The sequence below is a fragment of the Helianthus annuus genome, chromosome 11 (genome assembly GCF_002127325.2).
Source record: "Helianthus annuus cultivar XRQ/B chromosome 11, HanXRQr2.0-SUNRISE, whole genome shotgun sequence".
Taxonomy (NCBI): Eukaryota; Viridiplantae; Streptophyta; class Magnoliopsida; order Asterales; family Asteraceae; genus Helianthus; species Helianthus annuus.
The window spans coordinates 49,102,584-49,127,656 of NC_035443.2; the positions used below are offsets into that span (position 1 = coordinate 49,102,584).

General features: G+C 36.8%; 3 protein-coding genes across 3 annotated transcripts; 1 reads left to right on the top strand and 2 right to left on the bottom strand.

The window, feature by feature from the left end:
- Positions 1–3,049: 3,049 nt before the first annotated feature.
- LOC110892044 (NEP1-interacting protein 2) lies at positions 3,050–5,436 on the top strand. The gene is made up of 5 exons (XM_022139422.2): positions 3,050–3,198; positions 3,305–3,456; positions 3,721–3,804; positions 4,782–5,169; positions 5,345–5,436. The coding sequence occupies exons 1-4, from the start codon at positions 3,126–3,128 to the stop codon at positions 5,064–5,066; spliced, it is 594 nt and encodes a 197-aa protein (XP_021995114.1). The 5' UTR covers positions 3,050–3,125; the 3' UTR covers positions 5,067–5,169; positions 5,345–5,436.
- A 3,213-nt stretch (positions 5,437–8,649) lies between these two features.
- Positions 8,650–12,658, bottom strand: LOC110890325. Its single transcript, XM_022137921.2, has 5 exons — positions 12,242–12,658; positions 10,118–10,529; positions 9,786–10,020; positions 9,112–9,174; positions 8,650–8,989 (listed from the first exon to the last, which is right to left on the bottom strand). The coding sequence occupies exons 1-5, from the start codon at positions 12,585–12,587 to the stop codon at positions 8,930–8,932; spliced, it is 1,116 nt and encodes a 371-aa protein (XP_021993613.1). The 5' UTR covers positions 12,588–12,658; the 3' UTR covers positions 8,650–8,929.
- A 3,560-nt stretch (positions 12,659–16,218) lies between these two features.
- LOC110890326 (alanine--tRNA ligase) lies at positions 16,219–23,291 on the bottom strand. The gene is made up of 22 exons (XM_022137922.2): positions 22,875–23,291; positions 21,838–22,076; positions 21,612–21,752; positions 21,376–21,522; positions 20,534–20,686; positions 20,322–20,451; positions 20,108–20,204; positions 19,902–20,022; positions 19,701–19,760; positions 19,458–19,508; positions 19,284–19,379; positions 19,036–19,137; positions 18,797–18,919; positions 18,522–18,665; positions 18,377–18,448; positions 18,073–18,291; positions 17,873–17,981; positions 17,597–17,784; positions 17,171–17,260; positions 16,902–17,084; positions 16,646–16,825; positions 16,219–16,559 (listed from the first exon to the last, which is right to left on the bottom strand). The coding sequence occupies exons 1-22, from the start codon at positions 23,161–23,163 to the stop codon at positions 16,488–16,490; spliced, it is 3,006 nt and encodes a 1,001-aa protein (XP_021993614.1). The 5' UTR covers positions 23,164–23,291; the 3' UTR covers positions 16,219–16,487.
- Between the last annotated feature and the right edge of the window lie 1,782 nt (positions 23,292–25,073).

Consider the following 25,073-nt stretch of genomic DNA (forward strand, 5'->3'; position numbering starts at 1 on the left):
TCTATTCTTGGTAAATATACCTTGGTACCCGAGATGAAGAGGAAATCCTGAGGTCTAGATGGATCAAAGAATTCCATTTTCTGTTACGTCTTGTCATACGCTGCCACCTGAAATAGCAAACTCGAGTAACTCAAATAGTATCACACTATCACTTTGTATCCAAACAGACCCTAAGTAACTTGATGATGAAATTATGAAGCAAGTACCTTGAAAGGGAGAATGTTTAAGCGTTCAAGTCCAGATAGCCATGCTAAGTACCTTCTTTCCATGGTCAACATTATAGAGATCTCTTTTCTCGACCGGATGACCCATGCCAGCTGGATCACGGCCCACTATGTAAAAGTTATTGGATCTTAGAAGTCTAATAGCAGTAGACGGTTTGACTTTTGAGGTCACACTGTGGGCTACATATCAAATTCAGGTCCACCGAACTCCGATCGGAGACCAACCATCAGTTTTTTGACCCTCTCCGACACATGTTCTGACAGAAGGGCCCACACCGAATACACGTCTTTCTTTGGCTGTTGTATATCCATGAAAGTGCCAAGATAATATATATAAAACTCTACCGGCAAAATCATCCAAAACAAATAACATTTTAAATGAAGCTTACCTCACTCCATGATTACTTGTTCCAGCTGCCTTCATCTTTCTACCAAAGGTGTCGTAATTCCATTGTATGCTTACACTGCTTATAATCATCAAACCAAACACTTTCATCACATATTTAGACCAAAAGTAACATAAACTAAACTAATAAAACTTCAAGTACTCTAATCAGATCCATAAAACGTATAATCCTTTAAACAAAACTAAAACCTCAAATCTAACAAAGCAGTCATGCCATATATACTTCAATCATGAATCTTTCTAGTATCTATCAACACCATTTTACAACTTCTTTTAAAAACATACCTTGCAGTCATGCCATATATACTTTATAACATCCGAAACACTTTCAACCGCTGCGTTACGTGACACTTGCTCTTCAGCCGTTGGAGACAGAAAATCACAGAAATCTAATATTTCTACAACAAAACAGTTCTTAATATTAATCCAAAACAGCTTCTAAATATTATAACATCATAGTAAGACAAAATAACTACACTAAAAAACATGAAAGCCACAAGCTTTTATAGTAAGTATAGATTACGCCTCAATGCCAATAAGAGTTCAGTTTATACCACACACTATACACCTAAACGAAAGCCACAAGCTAAACACTTCACCAACATCAACAAAACCAACAACAATCCTTTATCTAACATACTATATAAGTAATCCTTACAACTAAACCTATAAACTCCAACATACACATACAATAACAAATAACTAAGACTTCAAGCATTAAATTATTTACCGATCCAGAGCGACAGATGTAGACATTATCCGTCAACTGAGTGATCTTATCAGACGCCCTATTAGCCACGTACAACCCTAACACAAACAAAATTTCAATCATCAAATCAATACACAACATCTAACGATTAAAACAACTAACCAAACATGTTACATGCTATTTGTGTATAAATGACAAATTAGCCGCGTCCATACACAACATCTAACGATTAAAACAACAAACTAAACATCGATCAACAGCCAGCATAGTTGCTTTGAGGAATTCCTTTTGGGTTTCAAGTCTAGCGAGAGATCGCAATCGGCCCAATCCTTCCTCTTGATCATTGACTGCAGATTCAGAGTGAATATCTTGTGATTTGATGAGTGAATATCTGGAGAAAGCATAACAATTAACAATCTGAATTTCGAAACTACATAGCATATTCTAGAAACCAGCCAGTTGTAATATGTTTGTGAAATCAGTATAGATAACATTTTCATCATCATAACACTTGAGAAAACATCAATAATACAATTGTCAAACCATGTATTTATCATTCCTAAAACAATCATAGTCTTTTAAACTAAGAAAAATATGCTCACCTGCAAACATCGTTAAAAGGGCCATGATTTCAGAAATTTTAACAATAAATTGATGTCCTTGTCTGAAAATCTACTTCCATGACAACATGATGAGTCCTTCAATATCTTGGCTATGGCACCCAATCAGTAAACAGAACAAAGGAAGTAGAAGAATCAATAAACCTTATTCAAACAAACAACAAATAAAACATATACAGATATAAACCCTAAAACATCAAACAATCAGTACGGCTGTACGGGTAGACTTACAGATGGAACCAGTACGGATAAACCCTAGATCTGAGCGAATCCACTGAAACTGAAGATTTTGAGAGGTGAAACTCATTCGATCTGCCGTCGTATAGAGAGATCTGGTATCACTAAGAAAGGCATATCTTGAATCGCCATCGATCGCCAAAGAGAGAACAGAGGATGAGAAGTGGTTGAGAATGAGAGAATTTAGGTTTGAATTTCAATTTCATAAGTGACATATGGAGCCAGAAACAATTAATGCAAAAAACACTTCCCTATGCAGTTCAAATTTCCGCCCAATATCTCTAAAACACACTAATATATATTTTATATTTTCTATATATTATATGATTAGAAAAAAAATTAATAGAATATATTGAAAATTTAATTGTTATTTATGACATCAGCTAAACCTACATGGCATATCTAGTTGATTGACACGTATGCAAAATTACATCAGCTCTACTTCTCCTTTTATATATAGTTAGATTATGTTTGTTATAAATATAGAGTACAATTGTCTGTTGCTTTATAACCTAGTGGCATTTTGGGGGTGGATAAAGTTTTGCGACCAATAAGTCTTGGGTTCGATTCCCACAAGGAGGGTTTTTCTCATATTTATTGGGTTTTCTCTTGAATTCGTATATAAGCATTATTGCCTAGTGAATATGGATATGATCGGGTAGTTCGATGATACGATAATACTCCAATGATCTATCAGTAATTCAAATTTGTTGTTAAAAAAATGGATGTCAAATCAAAAGTAAATATTTAGAATATATATATATACACACACCTAAAGAAAGTCTTGATGACATAATAATATTTTAAAACTCTTTGATATTAAATAAGTGTTCCACTGTTTTCCAGTCTCTCCCCCTATAAATGCACCTTCTCCCCTGCTTTTTAACACCAATCCACCATCCACTCCCACCCTCCGCATCATCTTTCTCATGGCTGATCTCACATTTGGGCATGTCACAAAAAAACTCTTCAACGCTCTAATGACTTTTGCTTTTGCTTTAGGTAATTCCTTTCTTATTATATATTCCTTCCCCATTTCTTGATTCTTCTCTATTTTTTTTTTTTTTTTCATTTTAACTTACAAGCGAGATTTTAATCCCGGAAACAGGAGGAGCGGTCATTGGAACAATCACGGGTGCAATAAAAGGGCAAACCACGGAAACCGGTTTAGTACGTGGTGCGGGTGTGGGTGCAGTCACTGGTGCGATCACAGCGTTGCAGGTTATGGACATGATGCTTAATGGCGAACCCTTTTCCAAGGTTCTTGTTTGTTTGTACCTCATCATGCACACGTAGTACAAATAAATTTAACGTGCTAAACGTACAAATATTATTCTTACTCTATAGTTTTGAACTAGTTCATTTGTTGTAATGTAATTACTCTGGTTCAAAACTCTAGAATAATAATAATAATATTATTATTATTCTAGTTATTTGTGCATTTATTAGGTTAAATATATTAGTACCGGATCTCATATCTGATAAGATTAGATACGCAATTAATTAACGTAAAATGATTTGCAGGTAGCATTGTTACATAGTCTTTTGAACGGGAAAGTGTTCATTGAATGGGTCAGTCCGGCTATGCTTAAAGCTTATCAATGGCAGGTAAATTAAAGATTTGTATAAAATATATATGATCCAACTGTTTATATTTTTTTTTACACATGGTGGGGTTGGTTTTATATGTTCATAGATTCTTGAATCTTTGATTTAGGGTGATCAGGGCGTAGTCAGTGACCCCATGCGGGGACCTCCTCCACCGAAGAGTGGTGGTGCCGCCAATCAATCGGTGACCAACATAGGGGACCAAAATCGGTGGGGATTCACCGAAGAGAGGGAGGAGAGAGGGAAGGGTTGGACCAATGAGAAATTTCCTTTTTTTTAATAAAAAACCAAGTCATCTAAGAGGGGAGTGCCGCCATCAATTTAGGGTGTTAGGGGAGTTTAAGAAGGGAGTTGACGTGGCACACGAGGATTGGTTATGCTAAAGAGAGGGGCCTCCCCTCTTAGGGGAGTGCCCCTTACACCCTTACAAACATTTGATGGGGTCGAAACACGGAAACATATGAAAGGACAACCTAAACTAATTATGTTTTTTAGGGGATCAGTTTTAGCTTTTATTTTTTATTATTATTATTATTATTATTATTATTATTATTATTATTTTTTGAGGTTGAATTTTAGCTTTTATTTTTTATCAATTATTTTTTGATTTGATACGAAATTGATATAAAGTCATACATAAAAGTTTATGAGCTCGATTTATACAGAGCTAATACATAAAAGATACATATTCACATAAAGAGGCTTCTATCCAAACAGAGCGGAAGTTATATCTATTTTAAGTTTGATCTGTTTTAAGTCATCTGCTGGATCAACTTTGTGTCTTAATAAACTCGTACTTGATAAATTTTGTGGGCAAGTCGTGTTTTGCATTATTGGTATACAAAGTTGTCAAAACATGTCTAGTCTAACCGGTTTAACCAAGAACAATTATGTTAAGGGAATCGGTAAAACCATGTGGGAACCTATTTATATGTTTATGCATATATTAATATGTTTTTTTTTTGTGATGTATACAGACTAGTGGCATGGAAACAACTTTTGGTGACATGTTTGAAATGGAGAACAATGGGACAAGAGGGTTATCTGAAGACACAATAAAGAGATTACCAAAACGCGTATTTGAGAACTCATTGAAGACGAGTCAAGGAGACGAGACAAACTGTGCAATTTGCTTACAAGATTTCGAGATAAAAGAAGAAGGACGGGAACTACCAAGTTGTAGACATGTATTTCACGTAAAGTGCATCGACGAATGGCTAATTAGGCAGGGATCATGCCCTATATGTAGAAGGGATGTTTAAACAACCTTACTTAATAGTAAAATGATTACGTAAGGGATAAGTATGGTGGTTGCAAACAAAAATGTTGCATTTGAACATAGCTAGTAATAGTTATAGTCATGTGGTTTCAGTGGCGGATCTAGAAAATCCGCTAAGCCGTAACGTTTTATAAATAAGCAGTAACGAAATCGAAAAAACGTCAAATTTTTCCAAAATTTACACTAATTTTACACTACCGTCGGAGCGCCAAGCCGTAGCGGAGGTTGCCCCTACTTACACTGTATGTCCGCCACTGTGTGGTTTGGTGGTTGAATGGATGTATATGATGGTTACTAGAAACTTTCTATGTTATATCTTGTTTGTAAATTGGCATTCACAAGTTTTTTGAAAATTTGATTTGGTGAAATAACTTGTATAACAAGTTTAAAATAAATCTACTTGTGCACATGAGCATACATATGAACTCATTAATATGTTGAAGATGACCATTACACCCTTTATAAAACCTATACTTGTTTAAAATTTTTGTCTCTAGTCACCAAAAAAGGCAAGGATAAACTATATGGTAGATAAACATTATATATACGTATTAATATCACTATAGCTTTTGTTGACCAATAAGAGTTAAGATGTTTACGTTAAGTTAAAGCGCAGTGAATGAATTTGGACCGTTAGATTGAGGGATTAGATCTTCACCATTTCTTTTAAGGCGTGAAAAATAAGGAGAAAGAGTTTGATTTTTAGAGAGTAATGTGGGTCTTATTTTGAAACCAAATTCAACACCCAACCCCCTCTCTCATTTGTTCTCGACATTTGTATAATGTCTATATCTGCACACTATTCTCTCTTATTGTTCTGGACTTTTCTATATTTTCTCTGTTTGCTCTCTATTCGCTCTTAAGCAACACCGTCACCATCACCACCATCTCTCCCACCGTCTTTTCAACCATTATCACCTGTAACAACCTAAAACTTTTATATATCTACTGAAATATTTATTTAAATCATAAAAGAAATTTTTTTTATTTATTTTAATCATAAATTGAGAAATTCTCATATAATTGTATTGGTATAAACTAGATTCCATTATTGTGGTTGGTTGTACTAAAAAAGTATACAAAAGTCAAAATGAAGGGTTAATTTGAATAAATCCAGCTGTTGTGGTTGAAGTCCAAACAAAGCTACTTGAGGGACTTAAATTGGCATTGTGGCAAACTTCTCTATACAACCTTTTTTTTTCAATTTTAGAAGGATTTAAGTGGTTTTATTTATAAACACAAATCATGCTTTCTAAAAAGTGATAATAAATAAGACATCTAATAGCTTAATAACATCTCATATGTTAATTAAAACATGTTGCTTATATATCATTTTAATTAACCAAGATTACATATGTATGAGTTCTTGATAGATTTTAACCTAGTGAGGAATTTGTGTTATAACCATCATTTATTTTTGAGAATTGATTATAGTCAAATTTATTATCAATTATTACTATTATTATTACTATATATTAATAAACGAAATGAAATGGATAGTGATTTTATTATTATTGTAATAATATATAATTTTTTAATACTTTTATTATTTTAATATTATAATAATAGTTATTTTCTTTACTTTTTAATTTTAATCCTTTTTTTAATATCAGTGGTTGGGATAAGCTTGGTGTCAACCGGTATCGAACCAGTACTGGTATCGAAAATATCGGTACGGTCCTGTTCGTTATCAATACATGAAGGTAAAAACGGCACTAATACAGAAAACGTCAAAAGTTAGTGCCGAATTGATATTGAAAATCTTTTCGTTCAGGAAATTCGGTGCTGCTACCCGGTACCAGCTCATCCTTAATCACGGTTACCGTACGAACAACGGTATCGTACAACTTTTTTTTATTGATTTTTTTTTAACTTTTAAGTTTTTTAGTTTCAGGGGTAGGGATGAGCTCGGTGCCAACCGATACAGAATCGGTACTGATACCGAAAATACCGGTTACGGTATATGAAGGTAAAAAACGGTAGTGAACCTGTACCAGGAACGCCAAAAGTCGGTACCGAATTGGTACTTAAGATCTTTCGGTTCAGCAAATTTGGTAACGATACCCAGAACAATTTGCTCATTTTTTACCACGGGTTTCATACGAACAACATCGTTACTATACAACTTTTTTGGTTGATTTTCTTTCGGTTATCTTTTAGTGTTTTTTTTCTACATCGTTACAGAACAATTTGCTCATTTCTGACCACGGGTTTTATTCTTGTCAGCAGTTCCGTTCGCAACATGCTCGTAGTGATTTCAAAACACATGTAAACACAGACTAAATAACAAAAGAAATTCGCCGCAACGCGGCGAACTTCTTTAAACCTAGTATATATTAATAATACAAACTTATTAATAGTGAATATATAGTTTTTTTAATACTTTTACTATTTTAATATTATAATACTAATTAATTTTCATACATTTTCATATTTTTATTAACTTTAATGAAAAATTTTAGTATCACGGGTTGAGATAAGCTTGGTGTCAACCGGTATAGAACCAGTACCGGTATCAAAAACACTGGTACGGTCATGTTCGATATCGGTACATAAAGATAAAAAACGGCACCAGCCTACTACAGAAAACGCTAAAAGTCGTATCGAACTAATGAATAGTGCTTGGCACATTAAGAAGTTGCCATATGGCAACTTTTTTTATTGTTTTTCATTTATGTTATACATTTTTTTCTCTAATAACTGGCGTTTGTTAACTTAAAAAAAAAAACTAAATTCGTAACTTTACTTAATTTTTTCAGGCGTTTCGTTGCAAATTTTGTTGACAACAAAGTCGCATTCAAAATATAGTGCACATTTTGTTTTTTTATATATGCTGTAACTATATGAGTGCATGCTAGTATCGTGATGGTATCCTAACAAACCGAACCGATTCCTACCAAACAGTTGTTTTCAATCGATGTAGATCAAATGTTGATATTCTTTTGGTCATATCACGATTTGATTTATTTGTTTTTTTCATTTTTTGGTTGTTATAACGAGCATCTGTACTGTAACATAACAAGATGAAGCGATACCAATCAAATTCCTGTCGCGCAGCATGGGGAATCCACCGGCGCAACGCACCGGTTTTGATAGCCCTAGTTTGGATGAAATCCAAAGGTAATTTGATTGTTATTTTCGAGGAAAAGAAGTGGAGAAATCGATTAAATCTGACCAAAAATGGAAGTTTGGTGACTTAATTTACTAAATTGACCAAGAACAGTTTTAAATTATCAAGTATACTTCCATAAGTGTTTTCAAACAAGAACTGATATGGAAAGGTGATCAACCTCTTTTAAGTGGATTTCAAAACTAACGGATTAGGCTGGTTCAAAATGAGAAGATGAAGCTCGGATCCACTCTTATGTGTTCGAACATGATCAAATGTTTTACAATAGTTAGGTGGGGGGTTGAGTTCAATTGGCAAAGCCATTGGAGTTAAGGTGTTGCTCCTTTGAGGCAAGGGTTCAAGCCCCGTCAAAGAAGAATTTGGTGTAAGTTAAGCATTTTAAAGAAAAATGGATTACAATAATTAACTTTAGTGGTATAGGCTAGATACCAAAGTGAAGAAATATGCAAATAGTGGACCACCTTAAAGACTTTGATCTTCATTAAAAGGCATGGAGGATGTTGACTGTTGATCATCACAAACCTCTTACTTGAAGACTTGTAAAGACATCGAGGATGAGTCCACTGATCGAGTCGTTTAGAATCATTTATCAAAAGTTTATGTAAGAAGTCAAAATTTGATTCAGGGTGTATCGTGTCGCTTAGAATTTATACATGTAGTCAGCAGCGCTCTCAAAGTTACATAGGCTGCACTATCATAAAATATTACTACATCATTCATTTCTTCTTCTTGGAAACAGATTTTCTCTTTACCTTTTTAAACCCTAATCCACTCTCCTGCCAAAAGTTTAAATACAAACATACATTGCATTAAGTGAAATTTGTGAAGGATCATTAATCATAAGTTTATAACTTACAAAGTTAAAATAGTAGGATGAAAAACATACAAGCACATATACCTTTTTGTACTGTATGTATGCTACTCGGCCAGTCAACTCCTGGCCGCTTTTACCAACATAGACCTGAGATTGATAAAAAATTGGTTCGGTTAATAAATAATATGCCAGTCTTTGAAGATTGCCATTTTCCTTATAAATCATTCTATCCAACAAACAAGCTTACTGTTGTAATAATATGGTTTTTTAACTCTTTATTATCATGTCTAGTAAATTATCATTTATAAAAAAAATAAAATAGAACCTGGAAAAAAAGATTTACGGGTCAACCCAACCAAACATACCCTTTTAACCCGTAATTTCTTTTTTCCAGTTTCTATTTTTAAATAAATGATAATTTACTAGATAAGAATATAAGATAATAAAGAATTAAAAACCATATTATCACAACAATAAGCTAATTTGTTGAATATCATGATTTATAAGGTTGTATGCTTTAACAATACACATTGGGCGATTTTCAACGGGTATAAATTTACCCATTTGACCCGTTAGAGATGAATTCATAACCGCCACAATAACCTCATTCATAAGTAAATCGGTCTAAACTGCCATCTCTAATCAAATCCCTTCTAAAAAGCACTTAGAATGACATTATCATACAATCGCATAATATTATACAAATATTAAATCGAGTATTTTAAACACTTAAAGGGATATTCAACATTTCAACTTACTCTCTTTCCATCCGAACCAGTTATCCAATGACCAGCACTTTGGCGAGCTGTATGAACCTTTCTTTTCGCAGCTCCTTTTGTTGTCACTTTATCAACACCAAGCTTTGGATTCACCCAACCATGTGACATCTCTTCGGTGTTTGATTTTCTTAAATCTTTCCTGCTAGTTGAACTTTTCTTGTCTGTGAGAGTTCTGGCAGCTTGTTTTGAACTTTCACCGAAGCTAAATTGTCCCCTAAGACCAATACAAACATGTCACCGACAAAAATGTGCAATAAAACTCCATAAAAAAATTTCAACCACATAATGAAAGAAAGTCAAGCTGAGTTTACATATAATCAATCTTTGCTGTACCGGGCTGCTCAAGATCCATGTTTAACATGCTGCCCAAAGGGGAAAAATAAGGTAGCCGACTTCTAACAAGCTCTTGGATCCTTGGATCATCATGAAAGAAGTAACAATAAGCATTTGGGAAATCTTCCCGTGCATTTGAAACATTTTGCTTTCTCTTTACATGTTGAGGAAGATCATCAAACTTCCTAAGATTTGAATTCGAATCTGATCCATTGCATTTCCTACTGACAACAGGATCATAACAATCTGAGTCAGAATCAGTCGAATGAAATCCTCTAGGAGTACCGGCAGATAACTTTGGAAACACTGCATTGATGCAGCATGCTGGCACCGGCTCTCGGTCATTCGAACTGGTATAGACCACATGGTGTTGTGTATGAAGATGTTGATCTGATATCAACCACACAAACTGCAGGCATTAGAAGATTGATACAAAGAAATTCAAACCTAATTAGTGTCAGAAGTATCAATTTGTTTGGTTTCAAAAGTATGTTTTTCATTATAATTTGCCTTCTAGATGTTGGTTGGGTTTAACATTATACTGATCTTACAGCTCTTCAATACACACGCATAGGGCTGTAAACGAACCAAACGAACACGAACATTGCCTTGTTCGTGTCCGTTCGTTAAGGAATGAGTCTGTTCATGAACGCTTACTGAACGAGATTTCTTGTTTGTGTTCGTTCATTAAGGAAATGAATGTGTTCATGAACTGTTCACGAACACTTACCGAACATAAAGGAACGCAAACGAACGCAAGAACACAAACAAATGTTCATGAACATACATGAACACAGACGAACGTTCATGCACACAAACAAACACAGGCAAACATATATTCATTTTAGGATAAAATCTGCATTTCTCATCACAAATGAGGAATGTTGGAGAAGGAGTATATTCAAAATTTATAAAAAAAAAAAAACTAAAACCAATATAACATATAAAAATCTATAAGTGAACAAACATAAATGAAAACATTACCGAACGTTCACGAACATAAACAAACGGACGCATCCTCTGTTCATGTTTGTCCGTTTAGCTTAACGAATGAAATTTCTTGTTGGTGTTCGTTCATTAAATAAACGAACGGACATAAACGTAGTGGCGGATCTAGCCCAAAAAATTTAGGGGTATCCCATGTTTTTGGGATTAGGGGTATCCTTTGTATAAAACAAAAAAAACACTACGTAGACGGGGTTGAGGGATAGACTGTGCTACCCCTGCTTCTACACTATCTCCGCCCCTGCATAAATGAACTTCCTGCCGAACGGTTCACAAAATGTTCGCTGAATGTTCGATTCGGTCACAGCCCTCCACACACACAAGTGTGTGTGTGTAAAGTACGATAAAGGCACATTCATAGTTATTAAAGGCGCTAGGCGGACTCAAAGCGCATAGGCCTTGCCTAGGGCCTAAGCGCAAAAAAAGCGAGCGTCTGACAAAAATAAAGTGCATAATGAAATAAAATTAAAATATATTATGTATTAGAAAAAGTAAAACTATTCTTCAGACAAAATTAACAAAATCTTTTATATAACACCTTATATCATCTATTTAATACCAAAAGTTCTAAAATATTAGTGTAGAAAAGTAGTTTTCCTTGGATGAAAGTAGAAATCTGGCTAAAATCTTGTCGGAATTTAGAGAATTTGGCCGGAAAGTCTCAGGAATCTAGGAATCGCGCCGGAATGTGCTCCTGAAACATCACCTGGAGAATTAAAGCGCAATTTCTTCTACTTAAAGCGCAACTGCCTCGCCTCGCCTGAAAAATGGGCCTAGGCGCAAGAGGCGATGGCTTTTAACAACTATGGGCACATTCATCTCAGAATAATTGATATGTTGTAAACCGCATAATACATGTACACCTATTGTTTTGAATGCGCTACATAAGGCTGTTACATTTATCTCCTACAGGCTACAACCTATGTAGAAGTGTATTATACGGTTTTCACATTTCTCACAACGCGTCGAATGTATATACCTATTGCTTTTAATGTGGTACACAAGGAGTTATGTAGTTCTATCCTAGTCTCCTACAACATATGTACAAGTACAAGTGCATTATGCGGTGAATGAATAATATATGCATAAATTATCACCTCTACGCCTATCTTCCTGTGAAGAGAACACACTGATATCTTCATCATCAATAACCGCTGTAGAATGCAACTCCGACACCGGTGATGATGATGACGTGGCGCCGGTGAGCCTACGCCGGCGGCGCTTCTGGTTCGGGTGCGAATCCGGATACTCAGGCTCCGAATCGTCGACAATTAGGGTTTCAAAATCATGACCGTTGTGTTGGAACGTTGCAAAAGGTAGAGAGAAGTGGTTGGAAGAAGAAGGATCTGTATCTAGAGTTACAACTGGAGTTGTTTGGGGTTCTGAATCGAATAGGTCACAATCGAGACCTAACGAGAATGAAGGTGGTTCGAAGTCTGCCATTATTTGGAAAATAGATGAACTGGTGATGTTTGGAAGATGAATTTCGGTGTCATTGCAGTTCTTCTTCAAAACTTTTGATTTCCATGGTTTAATGTGTCATCCTTGAACAATATGATATTGACAACTGTAGTCCCTACAGAGTAGATTTGTTACGAAAGTGTGACACACACCTAAATAAAAAGGGGTGTTTGTTTTTCAGAAAAACCTCTTCTGACCTCTTATATCTGCGCCGCGCAGATCATGCATAGACGTTTAGCTCTGCAGACCGTTTGTTTTTTAGAAGACATTTCATTAAAAAATGTCTTCAAACCTCTGTGTGTACTCTTCCCCACGCAAACATGGTCCAATGTCTTCCCACCTCTTCTAACCTCTCCCAACTCTCTCTCCACCCCACTCCTCCTAATCTCAAAACACACACCCCTTCCCCACCTCAACGCCATTGGTCACCACCTCCTCCTCTACAGCCACCGGCAACACCTCCCCTGAAAATCTATGAATCTGTTTCTTATTTTCACATCAGTTGAATCAAAATCTTTATCACAGTCTTTAATCTTTGGTTGCTTCGATTTCTTGTGAATCAAAGGCGATAGCTTTCTTCAATCGCTAGTTAGAGAGATGAGTAAAATCAAAGACATCTTCATGTACAGGTGAACGTATTCAATTTTTCATTTTTTGTCATCAATTAAATCGATGTTTCCAACTTTTGATTTGGGTTATGGCTGAATTTGTTGAAGGAAGAATCAAATCTGAACCTTTTCGTTTCTGGTTTTTGATCGAACATTTACTAATTTTTTTATCCGTCTTAAATTGGCTTGCTCCGATTCCTGAAAATCTATGAATCTGTTTCTTATTTTCACAAAAAAGTTGATGATAGTAGGTAGGAAAAAGCTGGTGTTAATGGTGGGTTTGAGTTGGTGGTTTGAAAATCTGAAATGTTCAAGAGAAAGGGGTTTGGGAGAAGAGAAAGGGAAAAAAAGTTTGCAGATGTGGGGTAAAGAAGTGAGATAATCAAACACTCTTTTTATTACACTCCGCAGACATTTGGTCCACCTCTTCTCATACAGATGTTTGCAAATGTGGTCCGCAGACTGCATGTAACACCCCGTGTTTCGAAAGTCAAAGTCAAAGTCAAGATTGAAGTCAAAGGAAGAAAAGATTGCTAATTGTGATCTGTCACTCCTTGCTCAATTCCTGTTTTGACTTATTTGACTCGTAGTTAGTCTAATTTATGCTTAACGTTAGTTGTATTATGTGGAGTATCTATTAATAATCGAGGATTGTTCGATATTTATCGCAAGGTTTTATCGCTTTATCGCTTATCGCAATCGCGCTTGCGGATCGAATTACGCGTTCTGGATATTATTTTATATGTGTGTGCCTTTTATGTGTTACTTATGCATGTTTGTTTATGTTATGTTGTGGTGATTAATCGAAACGCGAATTGCAAACGCTGAACGCAAATAATTTAAGATGATTGTATGTTAGTTATAGTAGTTGGGATTAAAAGTAATTTGAATAAGAAACTCTATCGCATCGCAACGCTCGCAATCGCAATCGAAACAGCAAAACTCGTCGCACCGAACGCTCAGACCAAGTGACCGATCGACCGGGCGACCAGCAGTTCGATCGAGCTACAGCTCGATCGATCAGCTAGTCGGCCGGGCTGCCAGCCGATCGACCAGCTCCTTTCCACTTTGGGTAACCCTATAAATACCCCCTGTCCACATCAAACTTTCCACTTTTGCTCTCTGACGTCCGACCAGCGCTTCAACCTTACTTTTTTCCCGATTTCTCTCAATTCCGGTAAGATCTCAACCTAAATATTGTACATCTTTGATCAACACTCGATTCTACACATTTCTATCTTTTGAATCTTAACTTTTAACCGTGAAATCATTAGATTTGAGGTGTTCTAGGATGATGTCATTATGGTGTTCTTGAAGAACTTCATGTTTTGGCCTCAATCCACCGAGAACAACTTAGATCTAACTGATTTTCACATAAACAAACAAAGATCTTCCAAAAGATCTAAACATATTCACGGTGAAAAGGAATGAGAGAAGGTTTTCCAACTTTCTTTCAACTCTTTTACACTCAATGCACTCAAAACCGATAGAATCGGAGCTTGCACCGACTTCCTACACATTCTTGTGGTTGTGTTGGTCCAAGATCTGGATTCTATCCACGAGGTTAACGATCTCGGGTTAGGCATGAAACGCCATCTCGGACAGTTAACTAGTCGGAGTTGGGTGATTCTTGTCCGATCAGGTTACTAAGTCTTGACAAGGTTTCTGTTGTCTAATGCGCTATCAACACATCTCGATAAAAAGACAAACTATCAAAAACAACCAAGTGTAAGACGAACGGAACAACCAGGACGGGATGTCGTCCGAGATCTACACCTAGGTCCCACACTTAACTTTTGTTTCCAAAACCTTGAAGGATGAACATTGAACGAAGGGCTGACCGATCGGACTACCATCCGATCGGACTACCACTCAACCATGTAATGATCAGACTTCAACACTTAAACAATTTTCAACATGTTCAATGTCAACGGGTTGTCACCCGATCGAACTACTATCCGATCGAGTGACCGTCCTACTGTGAACTTGTTTCCACTAAAATGTCCAACCAATCGGGTTGTTATCCGATCGAACGTTCGTCTGATCGACCGGCCTGAAAGGTAGAGATACTTCTACGTTTTCTAAATGCTACAACAAAAACTTCAAAAGTCAAGCCATCATACACAAACACATCCTTCTCAAAGGAAGAAACAATCCACTCGAAAGGTCATCCGATCGGATGACCATCCGAGCGGACTATCACTCGAACGACCAGCTGTCCGATCGAACTACCATTCGCACTAACACTTGTATTGTTTTACGCGCCACTCATCGTTATGCTATCGTTCTAATCAGGCTAATCCTACTCTCTAGCGCTCCCTTCAATCCACCAATCGCTGTGAGTATACTCGATCCCTTTTTGCTTTACGCACTTTTGGGTGTTACATACGTTACTTATTCTAAATCATATCAAACACACTACACAATACTTTTAACGTTAACCGTTACCGCATGTTATACGTGACTTAATGAATGCTTGTTTGTTTTGTTTACACATGGAATGTTGTCTACCTGCCTTAGCAACGATAGTACTATAGTTTGGACTCAGCACCTGTTCACTCAGGGGTTGTTAAGGACAATTAGTTACATGGCTCACAGTGGTGAGTGTGTATCGCGAACTGCCTTGGGCAGTCAACCCGCAGTCATCGGTATCGATAGGTTCATGTCGATAACTAACATGCCTCATTTCACACTGTATACGTGCTCCATAACAATCGGCCCTCCTTAAGGGCCAACATCCTCGTTGGTCACGGCTGGCTCTTTCCAGGCCACCACTCCGAGTCTAGCTCTGATACCAATGTTACATACTAAACAAGAGAACTCAACCCAAAAAACTAATCTGGTTGATGAAAGAGCTCATTTGATATATATACCCCATATTGGTTGCCCATACAACCAATGTGAGACAAGTCACATACCTTACAATGGTTTAAGTCGATAACAGATCCCATGACCTAACTTGTGGAATTCTTGAACTTGATAATATGATATCCTTGCCCAGAAAGTAAAGTTAAACAATTCTTTTACCCATCAATGAATGTTGGTTACCTACCACCATGTACGAAAACCAATACACATTTTGAGGTCAAACAATATTACTTGTGTAGAGGTTTAAAGATCAATAAAGATAATCCAAATACGTTTAGTCAAACAGATAAAACATCAAAGCGTGTCATAACCCAAACAAACCATGGTTTGTATATGTGTGCCCATTACGGGTTCTGCATGTCAACATGTGCAAATGTCTGTGCCAAACACAACAAATTTCTGTCTTTCAGCCCAGTTTGAGCGCTGCAAATGACTTGGCAACGTCTATTGCTTCATCCATGTGTTTTATATCGGGCCCCTGCAAAATAAGGTCATGATGAGCATATTTAGTTATAAATTAGTTCATATAGGTTTTGTTTTATCACTATCGAGTCAACAAGTTACCTGGCCTTGAGCAAGACCGCCTTTCCCTCCACCGCCTTTGCCTTCTAGCGGCTTCAGTGCAGCCTTGAGCCAATCTAAAACCTTCAATTGGTTGCTTTTATCGCTTTTTTCTGGCACACCCGCACAAACTAGTGCCTTCTTTGATTGTTCATCGGTGGTAAAAACCATCACCGCCATTCCCTGCCCACAAACCGAAACATGTTAAGAAAACGAAAATATTGAAAGAAACTTGAATAAAAAATATATTTTTCTCAACCTTTTGCTCCATGACTTTGACAACTGCTTCACGAATAGCAGCAGTGTCTGACCCTACACCAACTTGTGAAATACAGAAGGCTTTCCCCTCGGAAGATGCAACTTCTGCTGCCTTAGTAGCAGCTTCAACAGCTTTCCGTATGTTCTCTTCAGCAGTCTTCTTTTTTGCCTTTATTACTTGATTCTAAATTTATAAAAGAAACATTATCATGTTGTATTTCATTATCTGATAGAACACATAATTACTGCAAAAAATAAAAATTATGTTACCTGAAGGACGGAGATTTTTGCCTTAAGATCAGCCTTCTTTGCGGTTGGAATCGAGGCAGACTCTACTTGACCATTTAATGATGTCACTTTCTGAAAAAAGATTCCAAAAAACAAAATAAATAGAGATATAGGTGAAAAATAGAGTGCGTTGCGGGACGGGCCAAATCGGGCTCAGTTTCAAACCATGATAATTTAGTGTGGGCCTAGTCAGCAGCCCTTTTTACCCAAAAAAAGTTGGAATTCTAATTATAACAGAATTAATCAAACTCTATGTAAGAAAGTGACTATAGGGGGTTTTATGCATTTGAATACAGTTTAAACGACTTTGACCCGTTTGACCTGCTGGGCCCATTCGTAGATAATAACTCATAACCCAGATCTCGACACATTTATAGGTACATGGATCTAAAATGTAATTATGCGGACCTGTTCAAGCAGGCTTCCTTCCAGTTTAGATGCGAGATCAACTTCCCGCTCAAGCTCAGACGCCTTTTTAATCGCTTCAAAAGCATAGTCGGTTGTTACGGCAGTAACTCTTCTAATCCCCTTAGCAATTCCCTCTTCAGACAAAAGTGCAAATGCTTTCGCCTCGCGTGTGTTTGAAATATGGGTCCCTAGTTTTATTCATAAAAATTTAATTTAACACACTTAACAGATTAAAAAGGATTTATAAAAATCAACATTTTTTTAAAATGTGTTTACCGCCACAAAGTTCTGCAGATATTGACGACCATTGTTCATTTTCAGGATCAGCCAATAATTCGTCCACTTGTCGGCCAATGGCAACAATCCTAACTGGATCAGGGTACACCTGTACCGGAAATGTAATTATCGATTTATAGCATCTGTGTATTTTGTATATATGAAAATATAAAAACAAACGTTTATTTCAGACCGCTTACTTCACCGAAAACAGCACGCAAACCGTTTACTCGTTTTGCATCAGTAAGGCTTGCCTCCTTTGCAGAAACCTCCAGCTCAGCTTTAATTTGTTCATTCACGATCGATTCAATTCTACGAAGGTCTTCGGGCTTTACGGGTTTACCGTGGGAGAAGTCAAACCTTAATTTTTCTGGAAGAACAATGGATCCTTTCTGGTCAACATGACTCCCAAGTACTTCCTGCAAACATATTATAATGTTAGAAATCTGAAAACGATTAATTTAGCTGACAGTAAAGATTAGACGATTGTCGTATTTGGATTACCCTGAGAGCAAAATTTAACATGTGTGTACATGTATGATTGGGAGCAATGCGTTGACGCCTTTCGTAGTCCACCTAAACATGATTCCCGAAAAGATGAAACACGAAATCCAAGACACTATTATTAGCTCTTATGTCAGCAACTTACCTTACAAATTACTTCATCACCGACGTTAAACCGAGCCGACTCCCCACTAATTTTACCAAGATGAAGAACAAAACCACCGTAAATTTGAACATTACAGACTTCAAATGATCCAGATGGGCCTCCAAGTAGTCCAGTATCATATATCTAAAATCCAAGAAAACCGTATCCGAATTGAAATATTGAATATACAAAGTTGTACAAAGAAAAAAGGAGAAAAATATGTAGACCGTATGGTACAACGATTTTGTAACATATGTTACATATCCAGCACTAACCTGACCACCTTGCTCAGCATAAAAACTAGTGCTCTCGAGAATTATGCCGATGTCATCGCCAGCATCAGCACGGTCCACATACTCGGAGCCTGTGTAAATGGCTTTTATCACACTTTTGTGGTCCTGAAATTGCTCGAAATGTAAGCGTTAGTGCAGTGCTGAGTTGACAAATAAATACTTAATACTTAATGGTGAGTTATTAAGATATACAAGTGAACAGAACTGGCGTGTCTACATACCTTAAACCATGTAAACTTGAAACTGTCGTTTGTTGTAGCCACGCCTCTCTTATGCAGCGCTGAGGTGGCATCTGCGTCCATGACGATTGTAACAGCGGCTTGCTGCAATAATATTACATTAGTAATTGAGGAACATCGATAAGCTAGAAAAAATAAATAATTGTTTATAAACTTTTATAATGGTTTCTCAGTAAGTAATATTATATGGACACAAATATATATATACATGAAAACAAATTGATGAAAACCTTATTCTGGGCGTTTCTTGATCGTTCTCTAGCTTCGTTCATAGCGATATTAAAGCCCTCAACATCAACTACCAACCCTCTTTCTTCTGCCATCAACTGAAATAAGAAAACTTAACGTTAATAATACAACAAAACTTGCAGAAAAGAATAAATTCAAAAGAATTCTCCACACACCTGAGTCAGATCCAATGGGAATCCATAAGTATCCCACAAAACAAACGCATCCTGCACCCCAGAAATTTGTTTAAAAAGATGGATAAAAAATGTACAACTAAAAATCAATAATTCATTCCCGTAAGTAATTAATTACATCTCAAAAACAGGAATGTGCCAACAAAAGTATCAACTGACTACTTATTGAATAATAAATAATGATTGGAAAAAAAAGCCAATAAAAAAATGAAAATGAAAACTAACCTGTCCACTAAATATCTTTCCTTGAACATCTTGAGCTGTCTTCTTAAACTTCTCAATTCCCTATAAAAAACGATTGAAGTAGATTAAATCACAGCCCTTTTACATTTTTTTCAGTTTAACTCTCAGTTTTTCGTGTAAAATAGGTGAGTCGTACGATTCCATCATAACAAAAAAGTTAACAGAAAGAAATATAAAGCTTACATGAAGTAAAGTCCTCCCGAAACTTGCTTCCTCTTCAGCTATAATCTCTTTAATGCGCGCCTCTTGTTGTTTTAGCTCGGGAAAAACATGGCCCATTACATCCACCACAACTTTTACCAATCTATATCCATCATGACAATAATTATTAAAAACTACGACTATAATAATAATAATAATATACAATATATTATTAATTTGACAGATACCCGTTGAAAAATCCTTGTTGTGCTTTCAGTACTTCTGTCCCATAACGTACAGCTCGGCGAAGAATGCGCCTCAAAACATATTCACGCCCTTCATTTCCTGTAAAAACAAGAATTTTGACAAAAACAAAAGTTATTTGCACAATTGATCGACGCTAAAAATAGGTTTTTTAAACTATAAATGAAAAACAGAAAGGTGGTAGATTTCCATATCAACCTGGACAAGAACCGTCTGCGATGGCAAATGAAAGAGTTCTGATGTGGTCAGCAACTACTCTGTATGCCATGTCAATCCCATCGACATCATCTGGGCCCACTTTGCCCGAATATGGTCTAGCACCAGTTGCCTACATGGCAGTCAAGAAATGCATATTATACTAACATATGCAAACTCGGAGTGTTTAACTGTTTATATCATATTTGTATTACCGCTTGGATAGCATCAAATATAGGTATGAAAACATCTGTATCATAGTTGCTCATTTTGTTCTGAAGAATTGACGTTAATCTTTCGAAACCCATTCCAGTATCCACGTGTTTGGCAGGCAGAGGTTTTAAAGAACCGTCCGCTTCCCTGTTAAACTGTCAACACGATAAATGAAGCATAAATACCTGTAAATGAACCGAACGAACACGAACATATAATCGAACACGTTTTTTGTTCATGTTCGTTTATTAGGAAAATGGGCATGTTCGTGTTCGTTTATGTTCATTCTTTTAAAACCTAAATGAACACTTCACGAACGTAAACAAACAAACTTATATGAACATAATATAACAAACAATAAACAACACAAATGAAGATAATGGACTAAACATAAACAAACATATAATGATTTGTTATATAAATTAGTGGTTAAATACGATAGCATCCATTGGAAAACCCATACTTATTACCAGAAAGCCCAATTATCAATAAGTTATATTTATTATATATAAGTAGTTAGAAAGTTCCTTTTATGTTTAATATTTATATAAATATAACTACTACTGAGTACTGTATTTAAATTAAAAACGAACATAAACGAACAAACATAAACAAATGTAAATAAACGAACATAAATGAACGAACAAAACGTGTGACCATGTTCGTTCATTTAATTAAATGAACAAAAAATTGTGCTCATCTTCGTTCGTTTATTAACTAAACGAACTTCCTGGCCCCGCCGAACAAGTTCATGAACAGTTCATGAACATTCGGTTCGTTTACAGGCCTAAGCATAATAACCATACATGTTTACACATAAGACCCAGATACAAGAACCTTTTACCTGAATAAACACGTTATTCCATATTTCGATCAATGTAGGGTCATCGTTATTAACCAAACCAGCAGCGTCACGGCCACCGACTCTATCGAAGTGTATTTCAGTACAGGGCCCACAAGGTCCGGTGTCACCCATCTCCCAGAAATTGTCCTGCGACAAAGTAAAAAAAATGAATAAACAAGAAAGACAACTGATCAGATAAGACAGTTTAATATAATAAGAGTTAATGAAAAACTTACTTTACAACCAAATGGCAGAACCCGTGCAGATGGTAAATATTTGAGCCATATATCTCTAGCTTCACTATCAGCGGGAAGGCCCAATTTCTCATCACCACCAAAATAAGTAGCATATATCCGATCAGTCGGTAGTTTATAAACCTGTTTATTAATAAACAAAACCCATATAAATATGAGAGAGAAAATCATGATAAAACTTTAAAATGTGATAAAGATTTATCATTACCGTTGTGAGAAGTTCCCAAGCCCAACCGATGGCTTCTTCTTTAAAGTAATCACCAAATGACCAATTACCGAGCATTTCAAAGAAGGTGTGATGATATGTGTCTTTGCCAACATCGTCAAGATCGTTATGCTTCCCGCCAGCTCGGATGCATTTTTGGGTGTTGCAGGCACGCTTCAGTTTGCTTAATTCAGTGTTAGGATCAACAGTACCCAAGAAAATAGGCTTGTACTGATTCATTCCTGCAAATTAAAAAATGAATAAATAAATATAAGAATCAACTTATATGAAAAGTAGTTGGTGAGTTAGTGTTCGGGGGATCAGATTAGAATTCTAATTTATTAATTACTCATCATCATCGTACTCAATAAATCCCACCAATAGCAAAGCTAAGGTAGGGTCTGAAGAGGAGGGTAAGATGTAGACAGCCTTACCTCTACCCCGTAGGAATAGAGAGGCTGCTTCCAGTAAAAACATCTGATTTGGAAAATTAGGTAATGAATTGTGTTAAGAAAACAAATTACTTTATTCTGATTCTCCGATTTGCAAGAATCACTTTTTAAAGCACAACCAAATGTTCAATATTCGTGTAAGCATCTATCGAAAGCTTAACATAGTTAATTACAAGATACTCCATTGTTCTAAAAATAAAACACCAATTTGACTTTTGAAGTCAAACCTATAGCTTCTTGATCTCGACAGTAAACTCATTTTGCTACAAATTACATATCACTATACAACAAGTTTAAAGACTGCCAGTTTGGAATTACAAAAATCAAACTTTCAGTGTGTAATACCTCAGACATAAACACATGATCGATTTCTAAATCCCAAAAAACTAATTCCTAAATTATAATTCTTCAAATATGAAAACAATAATAAGATAAAACCAATTAAGCAAATTCAAATACACAATCATCCTGCAAGCAACAATGATAATAGTTCATTTCAAAAGATTAATTCCTAAATTACAATTATTCAAATACAAAAGCTACAAAATTAGGTCAAAATAGGCAAAAACAATCAAGAGAATAACAAACCGGCATTGGCAAACAGAAGAGTGGGATCGTTGACCGGAACAACCGGGCTGGATTTCCAATAACGATGGTCTCGATCTTGGAAGAAGGTAATAAACGTATCTCTAACTTTGTTAGCGGGCCACTCGAGGTCCGTTGCTGGTTGCGAACCCATGGTGAAAGATTCTGGTAGTGGTGAAACAAGAGTTGATTGATTGAAGCGGCGGAAAAGGTTATTGTTGGGGCGAAGTTTAAGGAGATGATGATCGAAGGGTAAGGGGAAGAAGAAGTTACGAGCGATTTGAACCCTCATCCATCTGCAATACGGCGGCGTTGGTGATTTTGAGGGTTTAAGGATAACTAATGCAGGCCACTGACTTCTCTTTATTCATACTTCTTATTATTAAACGACGCCGTTGGAAAATGATCTAGGTCCTAAATACCCTAAAATGAATATGCTACACATTAAACTACTTTGTTTTTTTTATTGGAGTTAAATGCCCGGATACTCTATGTGGTTTTATCATTTTTCTCCTTTAGTCTCTAATTTTCTAAAATTATCTTAGTCTCCAACTTTTTAATTTTCGTTTTCGGATAGTTCCTGAAACGAATAGGGGTTAGTTTTTGTTGTTAAGTGAGTGTAAAATTACAAAAATACCCTTAGTGTTAAATTAATACTAAAAAGTTAAAAGATATATACTTAGAGATTTATGTGGGACCCATCCACTTCATCATCTTCACTTTCACCATCTCCACCTGAAACCAACCAGCTACCCATACACCAACATCTGAACCCAACCTGTCTCCTTCCCACCTTCCCACATTCGACACACCTCACCATCTTCCCTCACCATCAGCCACCATTCCACCTTCACTTCCGACACACCTCACCACCCACCTCCGACACACCACTCATCCCCTTTCACCTCCTACAAACCTCACCACCCACCTCTGACGCACCAACCACCGCAAACCTCCACCTTTACCATATTTTCCACCCTAATAACAATCCACGACTATCATCACCACTTGTTTCCATCATCATCATCTACCATCATAACCAACCCGGCGTAGCTCCATCGTCCAACATCATCAGATTTTTGGAGAAGCCACAAAAATCGTCATTAATCTTCAGAAAAGAAGAAAAAGAACGAAATAAAAGGAGACGGGGGGTTTTACCGTGAAACTACCGGCATCGTCTTCAACATCAGTCGCCGGAAAACATTCAAAGCCGCCGACGCAGATGGCGGTGTTGCCGTCGGATCTCCCTCTCTCCGTCTTCGATCTCTGCCGCTCACTCTCTCCTTCGAACAGTCTCTCTCTACAATCAGAGGTGTGTGTGAACTGGTACATAAAGGTGATGAAGAGAGGAGGTTTAGGAGGGTGTTGTCAGTCGGTTAACATGGTCGGCGCCGGCCGGACTTCTCTCCGGTCGCCAGGCTGGTATCATACAGACGAGAGAAAGATGGGGTTATGGTTTGCTTTGGCATGTGAAGAAGATGGAAGTTTATGACCTGGGTTTTATGTGTGTGGGTGAGAGTGTTTGGGTCCCTGAATTAATATATTAATTATCTTATTTTAATGACTTAATAGTTATTTTTGATATTAAGGGTATTATAGTCATTTTACACCAACTTAACTGGTAAAAATAACCCCCATTCGTTTCAGGGACTATTCGGGAACCAAAATTGAAAAGTTGAGGACTATAGTGGTAATTTTAGAAAGTTAGGGACTAAATGTGAAAAAAGGCCAAACCACAGGGACTATCTGGGCATTTGAAGGGGTATGGTCCCAGATCTCGCGTCAGCATCGACCGCGAGTGACCATTACCCTTATCAAAACCCCCACTAGCTAACAACCTACTTGTGCCCATGCGAGAACGCGTCAGCACAAGGATTGAATCCAATCTATCTAGTAACGAAGGAGGACTTACATGGAATATGAGAACGGTAGAGTGATGCGACAGAGCATCACATCTGGTGTACGAAAACGGAAGTATTCACAGCGATGCGGCATCGCACCGCATCCAGTGAACACTTCTATCAATACAAGAAAGCCTTACCTTAGGCATAAAAGAAGATGAACGTAACGGTGCGGCTGACACCGCACCATATGGGCATTTTCGTCACGACAAGGGATGCAGGCAAATAGTCTCCGCGGACGACGATGCGGCTAGCACCGCATCTCGCGTATTCCTTAATCACAAGTAGGAGACGCGGTAAC

Coding starts and splice junctions, on each gene's coding strand:
- LOC110892044 (XM_022139422.2), top strand. CDS start 3,126: ATGGCTGATCTCACATTTGGGCATGTCACAAAAAAACTCTTCAACGCT. Junction 3,199..3,304: donor GACTTTTGCTTTTGCTTTAG/GTAATTCCTTTC, acceptor TCCCGGAAACAG/GAGGAGCGGTCATTGGAACA. Junction 3,805..4,781: donor TTAAAGCTTATCAATGGCAG/GTAAATTAAAGA, acceptor TGATGTATACAG/ACTAGTGGCATGGAAACAAC.
- LOC110890325 (XM_022137921.2), bottom strand. CDS start 12,587: ATGGCAGACTTCGAACCACCTTCATTCTCGTTAGGTCTCGATTGTGAC. Junction 10,530..12,241: donor ACAGGAAGATAGGCGTAGAG/GTGATAATTTAT, acceptor GGTTGATATCAG/ATCAACATCTTCATACACAA. Junction 8,990..9,111: donor CATACATACAGTACAAAAAG/GTATATGTGCTT, acceptor AACTTTTGGCAG/GAGAGTGGATTAGGGTTTAA.
- LOC110890326 (XM_022137922.2), bottom strand. CDS start 23,163: ATGAGGGTTCAAATCGCTCGTAACTTCTTCTTCCCCTTACCCTTCGAT. Junction 19,761..19,901: donor TCGGGAGGACTTTACTTCAT/GTAAGCTTTATA, acceptor CGTTTTTTATAG/GGAATTGAGAAGTTTAAGAA. Junction 18,920..19,035: donor TCAAGTTTACATGGTTTAAG/GTATGTAGACAC, acceptor GAGCAATTTCAG/GACCACAAAAGTGTGATAAA.